This window comes from Eurypyga helias, unplaced genomic scaffold (genome assembly GCF_000690775.1).
Source record: "Eurypyga helias isolate BGI_N326 unplaced genomic scaffold, ASM69077v1 scaffold31549, whole genome shotgun sequence".
In the NCBI taxonomy this organism is placed as follows: Eukaryota; Metazoa; Chordata; class Aves; order Eurypygiformes; family Eurypygidae; genus Eurypyga; species Eurypyga helias.
In genome coordinates, this window is record NW_010271926.1 from 57,941 (window position 1) to 68,423 (window position 10,483).

The 10,483-nt window shown below is 38.6% G+C and overlaps 1 protein-coding gene across 1 annotated transcript in view; it reads right to left on the reverse strand.

The window, feature by feature from the left end:
- EVC (Ellis van Creveld syndrome) overlaps window positions 1-10,483 on the reverse strand; it is a gene marked incomplete at its 5' end in the record, with an annotated part of 50,007 nt that overhangs the window by 5,398 nt on the left and 34,126 nt on the right. Inside the window, 4 exons of the mRNA XM_010158972.1 lie at window positions 2,737-2,881; window positions 3,665-3,871; window positions 6,279-6,489; window positions 7,806-7,915. Coding sequence (XP_010157274.1) covers window positions 2,737-2,881; window positions 3,665-3,871; window positions 6,279-6,489; window positions 7,806-7,915 — 673 coding nt within the window. The remainder of the gene's footprint in view (window positions 1-2,736; window positions 2,882-3,664; window positions 3,872-6,278; window positions 6,490-7,805; window positions 7,916-10,483) is intronic.

A 10,483-nucleotide genomic window follows, 5' to 3' on the forward strand; every position in this document is an offset into this window, starting at 1 on the left:
GGCTTGGGGCATGTCTGATAGATAGGACAAGTTTCCTTGCATCACTGTTATTAAAAAAAAACACAAAAGGAGGGAGATGGATGGGTACATAACAGATATGGATACACAACATTCATTTGTGCTGCATCCGACCTTTTCTGACAGGCACCTCTCCTAGCAACAGCACTATGAGGGAGCAGTTACTGAATGTACTAGGCTGGGCTGGGCTGGCTGGTCAAGGGGAGGTGGCACAGCCACCTTTCTTCCTGTGGCTGTGCCAGACAGACTCTAAATTCAGATTTACTAGGCCAAAGAATTCCCAAAGAAGCAAAATCCTCTATCCTGACATTAAGCACAATCACTGGGAGACAGAAGTGTGGCACTGTGGTCCTTACTCCCATTTGCCTATCACTAACCCCAGGGCTATCACACAGTACATGGCTCTATTGCCAACACTGTTTTTTCCATCTTGTGTTTTAGAGAGAGAAGTTATGAGTGTATATGGTGAGGAGGATCACACTCTCAGTGTGATAATCATGCTTGGAGATCACCTAACAGATCAGCCTCTTCTGAAAAGGAAGAAACACGGATGTTCTGCCTCCTGGCTGAGCTTGGATGGAAAGTAGTTCCCTGTCTGGCAGGCCTTAGGGTGTTCTGGCTGTGCCCTAGAGCAGAACTCCAGGCTGTTAAGAATCACAGAGAAAAATTTAAGTGCCTCTGAGGCCAATACAGCAGCTGAAATGGGAAAGGAGTGGGATTCTGCATCACAAATCTGGACTTAGGTTAATGAAGGACTTACATGTACAAAAGCATCAAAGTCCCGTATTAGATGGTAGTGCTCAATCCTAATGTAAAAAGCACCAACAAAGCTGAAGCAGTTATGTGTTCATCTAAAAATCTCAGCCGGGCTGCAGCAGGCACATGTAGGTTTGCAGTATTTTTTTGTAGCAGTTTGTTGGATCTGTGAGTTTCAGCTATGTTTCTCTCTGGCCACTCAAATCTAAACCACTCCTGCTTTTATTACCAACATAAACATCCTCCCTCACGCCCGTAGGCTTACATTGCAGCAGGATTTACTTTTTTATTCAGTTGAAAAGAAAATGTGCTCTGTACATGTAATTTTCTTCCTCGTCATTCATGGAACCCCCAAACACTGAAACAGTAATATATCCACACAAACTCTAGGAGAAAAAATAAGCTAAATGAGCAATTACCAGAAGGCTGACTGTGGTTCTAGTGACTCACAACCTAATTGGGAGACCAGTTGAGAGCAATACCTGACAAAGTGGAATATTCAAGTGTGTAATGACATCCATTCAGATCAGAAGAGCATTCTGTAACAGGCTTCAGTTTTAACTTCTGCTTAAAGGAACTCAAATCAAATGGATTTTAGACTCTGTAGCTGGCTGAAACAGTGCCAAAGAAGTCTTTAGAGAGACTTCATGAGAACTTAAGTAACTGACTGCCTTTTGAGCTGTCAGTGTCTGAAAATCCCTGTACAGACTCTGCCTAACCCTAGCACTTCAGCTTCCAATACTGAAGTCTTCAAGGTTCAAAACAGGGCAGTGCAGAACAGACTGGTTCTGTCTTATAACCAGTGAGTATATCTGGCTCCTACTGGGGTTCACGAATCCTTCCTACCAACTCATCTGTGGATCTCAGCCTTGAGTGGATATGCCTGTTTCTCTTCAAAAACTCTCGCCTGTGGTTAAAGAATAATTTCTATAATTTCTAGCCTCTGATGATATTACTGTTCTGTTAACTTGCTAACTTAATTTAATGCCGACAGCCTTCACCCAAGGGTGGGGAGAGTGTTTACAAAAGAAATCAATGATTACAGTTTGCTTTTGTTCTCCTGTCCTGAAGTAACTGAGCAATTAAAAATAATTCCAGGAGAAACTGCCTGTATTTATGTGAGATGTAGCAGTTCATAAAACTCTTCAACAGTTTCACAATCTGTAAGAGGGTCATGGTTGACAGCCATGAAACAACGCGGTAGTTCACACACTGTTCCACAATGCTTGGCTTCTTGGTACCTCCTCTAAATGCATTTCCTCAACTTTAGGGATAACAACATTTCACTGAACCAAAAACCAGAAATGAATATACGAATCTACTCCCCAAAGCTGAGGACAGTCACCTCAGAGGGAGCGGACTGTCTGCCAATGATGTTTATGGTTTCTAATGTGGGAGCTGGGATTGCAAACCCTCCTAGGGAAAAGATTCAGCCCGTGGGCACCTGTCATATGCCCTCTCTCTATCCCTATGAATACCTGATTCACTGATTAATTTTATTTGCATGTATTAATATGCAAAGTTGAACAGTGTTTATGGCAAACGTTGGCTGTACAGCCTAATACAACTCTTTGCTTTCTGAATTCTTCTGCCTTGTGTTGAGGTTTAGAGCACCAGAAAATCAACTGCTGGTGGTTGTGACTATGGTGGTATCTCTGATAGCCTGTTCATGCTTAAACTATAATCTCCAACACTGGGTCATCATTCTGTGTGTGTCTGTACCCAACTTTGAGTAACAGGATCCTGCATCTTTGACCGTATTTCAAGTAATTATTAGTAATAACAGTTCTACCACTTCTCCTTCAAAGATGGAAATGGATGTACACATTCATTTTGCTTTGTTGCTTACTTTAAATAACAGATTTCTGTTATCTTTAAAAGCAACCTTTATAGTGATTAGAAAATTAAAAATCTGTTTAAAAAAAAACAGAATTAACTTAGAGTTGTCAATATCATACGTACCTTGTAAAGATTTCAGTTGTTGAAGCTTTTTCCCTTCATAGCCTTCTGTGATGTTCCCTAACCGCTGATAGTAGTTTTGCACCAGTCTATTGATATTATTGCTGGTCCCATATACGCTTTCTACAGCAGCTTCCACCAGTCTCTCCTGTATTATACAGTACAAATAACAATTCATTTTCTAAGTCAAAAGCTGAAGTGTTTTGATCCGCCTAAAAATGCAGACCCAATCTAATTTTGTATGTGCACACAAAATTGTGAATTTTCTGCTTTGAAACTGTAGCAGACTGAAACGCTGGGAAACAGGTACTTTGATTCATCCATGGAACGTTACAACATGAAAAATTACAGTAAAATCTTTCTAATGTGCCTCATTTCCATCTGGGAAGGGGCCATTCCTTCAATCTCTACAGGCCATTTACCTGTCAAACCGCCTGCCAGCAAAGTAAATAAATGTATGTGTAGATCTACCACAACTTTCTATTATATAGAAAATCCAAATCTTTACTTTGGAACATTTTTATTAACCTATAAAGCAAGTTTTACATTTATTTAATTATTTATGTATGACTTAATATTAGCTGTTAATATACAAATACTATTAATTATCCATAAATCCTTAATCAATAAATAACCATCTCCATTTTTTCCTATTTTTTTTAATTCTCTGTCATCAAGAACTCAATTTTTTTTTATGTTACAGGGTTTGGCTTAATAAAATCTGCTTTTGCATAGCAAGTCACTAGAAAATACTCTAAGACATAAGTGTTAGTTTGCAAATACTTTGCAAGGTATCTACACTTTTAATACAGTTTGTATGGTCTTCTGCTGATGCTTCTAGGCATAGGATAATGCATAAATGAAATTGCCTTCCATTTTAGCAAAGCAGCACTTATTTTGTTTGGAAAACCTCTACTGAACATTTCCATACCTTGAAGTCCTGTCCATCATCTGAATTCTTTTTTCCAGCTTCCCGTCGGGCATGCTGCAGCAGTGTCCGCCCAAGTACCTGCTCCATGTGCTGCTGAAGAAACTGAAGAGCTTCTTGAATTTCTGTGACTAGTTGCTGGTGAAATTCTAAATGAGTTTGCTGTGTTTCTTCCTCAAGCTTCTCCTCCTCTTCCAGAATGTGGGACTCCTGGTAATCAGAAAAAAAGATAGCACTGACATTTAAATATGCTGACAAACTAAGCTTCACTTTAAAAGAAAGTCCTATACCCATGCAGAATGTTACTGTTTTAATATTTAAAATAATTTAATTTCCAGCTGAAGTTTATGTACAGTCATTTAAAATATTTATCTTTGCAACAAAACTATTGCCTCTCTCACGATACATATAGTAACAGCTGCATTTTGCCTCACTAGTAATTTCAAAGTGATGTATTGCCATGTCTGTATTCTGTACTGTTGAATTTGGTCTTCTAAGAACAATCTAGGTCAAATATCCTGGGTCCAGTAATGGATAATTGTGGATGCTTCAATAAAGTGCACAGGAACAAGACAAGTATACAGTTATGCACCTGGAATACCTGTATGGTTTGTGGGTTCTACCCGAGAAAAAGTTGGTATATTGGTACTTATGACCCCTGGGAGAGGTCATGAACATGTTCCATAACACTTGGAAACCATTTGCACTCTTGGCGTATGCAGCATGCTGTGGTGGTGAGTTCTACAGCTTATTCACACATTTCTTAATTTTGAACCTGTCATCTATTATTTTTGCTCAGTGCTCTCTTTTTCTTTTATTATAAATAAGTGAAAAATTGTTCCCTATTCACATATTTTATGCCAGTTTTAAAACTTACGATATTCCAGAAGACACCTCTTTATTTAGACTGAAGGTTTTTAGTTTCTTGAGATCTTCAGACCATCCTTGCCACCATTTTCTATGCTTCTTTTTAAATCCACTTTCCCTGTAAACTCTCTTTAGCAATAATAGCATACACCCACCGGCATGACCTCTTCTGTCTTCCTTACGTGTATTAGTCTTCCATAGACTGCCTTCTATTGAGTTGCTGATGTCCCTCTTATATTAACATTCTCATTTAAGGCTAAATAACATTAAATTATTCTGGGGGATTCAACAGTAGCTATTTAATGCCCTCTTGGAAATAAGAAATGCAAGTAGAAAAAGAACCCGCTCTGCTCACATTTGTCTGTGGAAAATAATGATGTCCCTATTAATGCTGGGTTATTCTGACATACCTTTATTTATAGCTCAGACGTATGTTTTTCATGGTTTTAAGACAGTCAGAACGTCATTAAATTGTTTCTCTTTTTTAAGAGACCCAATGTCATGTTATCACATCCAAGGTAGGATTCTTTAGTATTGTTTTACATGTTATATGAAATCAACAGATGAACATGACCCTGTCTACCAGCCTAAAAGTGGCACAAGGTAATATTAAGTTTAGTTCAAACAACACAGTATGTCTAAAACTTTGGTGGAATGTCTGTAACTAACCTTTCCTCTAACTCCTTACACATTGATTCTAGTTTTGGAATGAGTCATATGCATTTTTATTTTATTATTTTATATTTTATTTCTTCTGAAGGTTAATGACATTCTGAGGTTTTCACACTTAACAGGACCTACTTCAATGAAGTATCAAATATGAAAATGGCAGCAGACAGAATTGCCTTATTCCTCTTCCACGTGGAGAATTACAGTTTGTATTATGCAAATCAGAGGGACACAAAATATTATCTCTCAGCTAATTACAGAGCGACAGCATGGAGCACAGAGCTTCAAAGTGTTGGATTGGTTCAACCCGTATGAGCAGCAGCAGTGGGTTGGACAGGGGCTATCACTGGCACCTGCTAGGAGGGTCCTCTGAGGTTGAAAACTGAAATTTGGTGTTGTTTTAGGTAAATATCCAATGCAGATCAGTAAATAATCAACAATGCTAAAAAGCACAGTTACAAACAGATTTGAAAACAACCTGTGGGAATATCAAGTCTAAAAATCCCCTAAACTTTCTCCCCATATCCTTGACGTACAGGATCCAGATTATTTGGAAGGATGTCAGGGGAATGGATGCTGAGCATCTCACGGACAGAGGAGAGAAAAAAGAATGGAAAATGAAAATAGTATAGAAGAACTTGCTAGGTCTGGTGGAGGAAAGAATTTCTTTTGATGCTTAAGTAAGATTTTTTACAAGTGCTTATTATAATTCCTAGCAGAATTATTAAGAGTTTACCTTACTCTGAGGAAGTAACTTGTGTAGAAGTCCTTTACACATGTTGGCATGCCTTCGTTCATTAGTATTTTCATATAAAACAAAGAACGAAATAAGCATGCTATAACGCATATCACAAAGAGCTAGTCAGTAGATACAGTATTAGGGAATTTAAAGTCCTTGCTCAAACTAAACTCAGGGACCTCCTGTGCCAGCGGTGGGTGCATTTATGACAGAGAGTATTTTCCTTTCTATTTGGAACTTGAACGTTCTTATTTTTTGAGATTTTCTACGGCCATTTCAAATGCCACACATCATAGCATAAAAGACCTCTGGAGAAAAAAACCACCCAGACAATGTGCCTACCACTGCCTTCTGCAACTGCCACTGGTCCTCATCTTGGCAGGGGGAGGATCCCTTCTGCAGGGTATGTTGCTCTCTCAGTTCCTGAAGCAAGCTCTTCTTTCTGGACAGCCTCATACGGGCCAGGACTGCCATTCCAACTCTTCGGAGGGTTAACCTTCTGAGTACTGAGCACAGCAGAAGTCGGTGTTTTTGCAAAATATAGTTAATAGACCTGTAAAACGGATGATTAAAAATCAATCAGCTACGCTGCTTGCTTTGGCACACCTGTGTTCAGCAAAGTCATTGCTCAAGGATGACGAGATTTACTCTTCATTTTTTGTAATGTCTTTTCATACAAAGCGTGCCTTGGAAAGCTGCTCAGGTGTAAAGAATGGGTATTGCTGTGAAAGACTTCTAGTTCTGTCACACTGAAGTTAAAATTTAACCTCATAAGCTTAAGATAAAAATCGGAAGAAAAGAAATAATTAATCATCTATAATTACATAATAAAAGTTTTTATAATAGGAGGCTTAAAATAAGATGACAAGAGAATGCAATCACAACTACAGGAAAGTTATTTCAAGAAAATGCAGGGCAGCATATCTTGGATTAACAAGGAGGCACACTCTGAAGAGACATTAAAAAGGCTGGAGTTAGCTGGCAGGGCAGACATGGCTGAAGCGAGTTTGTGGTGAATTTTAAACAGGAGAGCAAATTTGAAGTTGAGTATGGACCAGGTGAGAGAAATCTGTGTGCACGTTTGGGATAACATTGTGTCTGTACCTAACTTCCATGTATGTATAAGGCATCATGAGCTCTCTAGATAATGAACGTTGGGAAACATTTAAGTCAGAGAATGTGAAAACGTAAGGTTGAACTGAAAAGTAGAGCCAAAATGAAAGAGTGCAATGGCAATAATATCAATATTCCAAACCTTCAAAAAACAAGTCTTCAAATGTTTTGCTCTTTAGTAATGTGAAGACCATGGTAAATGAAGTAATTTGATATCTTAATCAAAACAAGGCAGACAATGAAGAATTGTGTTTTTTAAGAAGCATCTCTATCAAACAGATGTGCAGCTGTACAAAGAGGAGATAAAATTAAAGTTTCTGTGGTGAATAGAGAGAGAGAATGCAGGATTATCATGCAAAGCGATGGTCAGTGGTATTGTAATAGTAGAAAGCAAAGGTAGAGCTGAATGGTGCTGGACGGAACATTTTATCTTGAATAATATTCAACTCCAATGTGACACAGAGAATGCAAAGAGAAGGTGGTTCAAGAACAGAAATCACTCAGAAATGTAGGAGTAAATACACAGAAAGCACATAACTTGACAAATCACAGAAGACTATTTTTTCTCCTTACATGGTATCGCTTTTTTTTTAAATTTGTTTTTGATACCTTGACAAAAACCTAGAGTAACTACCTCTCTGAAGATGCTCATAAACCCTCAACACGACTTTCCACAATGTAACGTACACAACTTTTTATCTGTGTGTGCAACAGTGCAGTTTTACCCCACTGCTTACTGATAAAAATCACACTTACTCATCACTGAGGCATCCTAGTCTGCTTACGACACCTTGAATTATCTTCTCTTGTTTCTCAGACAGGTGCTTTTGCATCACAGCCGAGAGAGCATATTCCTCTAACCATAGCTAAAAGCAGGGAAAAAAATTGCAATCGTAAGATACCCAGATTTCAGTCATTCTAGTCACCACATTAAGAAACAGGGGTTTATTTGATATCACTTTGCTAAAAGTAATAATCCTGCTCTTTTGAAAAACAAATCATGATGAATTAAAATTATTCTACTTGGGAATTTTTTTTCTCAATGATCAGTCTTAAACAAAGCTCACTGGAAAGAAAGGGAGGCTTTGCACTGGCTTGGAACAGCCCTGAGCTGTGTCTCCTACCGATTTTCTGGTTTCAGCAACAGAGGAACAAGAGAAAAAGAACAATATGGCACAAAATATTGCATTGACGCTTATCAGTAGGTTGCAGTGGGCTTTTGGTTTGGGTATTTTTCACTAGTAGTGAATGTAAGTTTTTATTTTCACTGAACAAAATAAAGATATAATCTTCCATCACACTTTCGGGTATAGTACATAGTGCTAATGGAGAAATGGAGATTGCGTGATTAGGTTTATGGACTGCAAGTTTACAGCTCCTTCAGGGTGATATTTAGATCAAGGAATTAAATCTTTAACTGTTCTGATGGATTTGCCATCAGACTGTAAACGTCTGGAGATTTGAACTTAAGATTTTGTTTAGCGTATTGCCAGAAATTAAGGAATAATAAGCAATAAAATGAAATGGTCGTAAGACGCAAACTATTAATGTGAGATGAAGAATATTTTAGGCTACAATGGCAGCTGGATAAATGCAGATTGCCTACAGACATATGCAGAGTCCTAAATTAAATATAATACTCAGGCTCACTGACAGCTTCACTTCATGTTCTAGCTTCATTTGAAACATGAGGGACTAAATTTTCTGTTATTGCAGACAGCAGGCTTTCCCCAGATTAATATGTCCAGCAAAGAATTAAATGTACAATTGCACAACTGTTACTGTTAATAATTAGGAGTGGTACTGGGCCTTCCTACTGGATTTGATAGTCTTTTCCTCAGGAAGCAGAATCTGTGCAGGAGAGAGGCTCTATCTGTGAACACAGAATAGACTTCACCAGAAAGTGCAGAACATCAGAAACCGTATCGTCTTTGGCTTTAAAATAAAGATGTATTTCTTTCTTGGACAGTGTCTTATGTGTAGTATACACAACAACACGTCTAATTGACCCCTTTCCATGCAGAAAACGTTACCAAGCACATGCTCCTGAGCAGGATGCCTGAGAGGGATGGGTAGTCAGTCAACAACAGGTAACAGATGGAAAGAGTAAAAAAAACAGCCAGAAAGTCAGTATGATGCTGGGGAGCCCACCAGGCTGCTCTCAGAAAGAGCTGCAAGACATACCTGTGCAGCCAGACCTCAACTGATTTGAGTCTAGGTGATTCTCAAAATCACAAGGTACAGCCAAGCACGCAGCCTTCTCTGATTGCACGCTGCAAGTATCAAATTCAGGTCTAACAGGTCGCCAGGTATCATCATAACAGATGGCAAATATTTGCTTGAAATAATAACTGCATCAGTATTTCCCTTTAGCAGTCTGTGGATATGGCTTCTTAGTGTTTCACACCTCTCTGTATATGTCTCATAAATCCATCACATTGTTTATTTTCATGTCACTTTCAGCAGTTAAAAGAAGGGCTGAAATTGACCTTTTACCTTCTAGAAGCATTTTCATTTTCAATAAGAGACTGGCTGTGGCTGAGATGTGGCTTCCCATCATTTTTGGAAACCTGGTTATTCATTGAGAAGTTGCACTTGAAGGGCCTGTCTGCACACTTACTGTCAAACTGCATGAGGGTATAGATCACCAAGACACAGAAGACAGGAGGTATTTTCTGAAACACAGTTGGAATGGTACATGATATAATATTGCAGCTAAGAACTCAAAATTTAGCAGCTTTGCTGCTATCAATATACCCTATCCAGAAGGGCACTCAGAATGACACAAAGACAGGGATTGTAGCCATTGTTTACTTCTGTTTATGAAGAAATAGCCTAGTTCTGTAGTGGTGAAGTTTCTTTTAAAGGAAAAGAATGAGTCACCTTTTCCACTGTAAGTGCATTTAAGGTAAGCTGTATGTAAAATTTATAAAACGTCTCTTCACCTCCTTAAGGCCAATGGAAAACTGATAATTCAGCTGGTGCACAGCTATTAAACTGAACAGAAGTAGTATACCAGCTATATAAGTAGTAAGAGAACAAAGAGGAAATGAGGGGGATTATTATGCACTTAAAATGGGATGATAAATAGGGAACATTGAGATTTGGACCAAATACTGAACCAGTATTTTGTCTCAAAAAGGCCATTAGGCAGGTGATCAAGAAGGGAAGGATCAGGTGGGAATAAACAGAATAGTATGTTTCATTGAAAGCAACACTTCAGTGGCTCACCGAGATGGGCAGGGAAGGCTGGGTATTTTCCACCTCCAAAATACTATAGGAACTACCACATACAGACACAAATGAAACAGCAAAGATCCTCTGGGAATCTTAATTTGAAGCTGAAGCTGCTGGCATATGGCTGAAAACCAGCAAAACAGAGACAGCCACTTCATCAAGCCAGAGAGAAAGGCCAGGCTTTATGCTGCACCGCT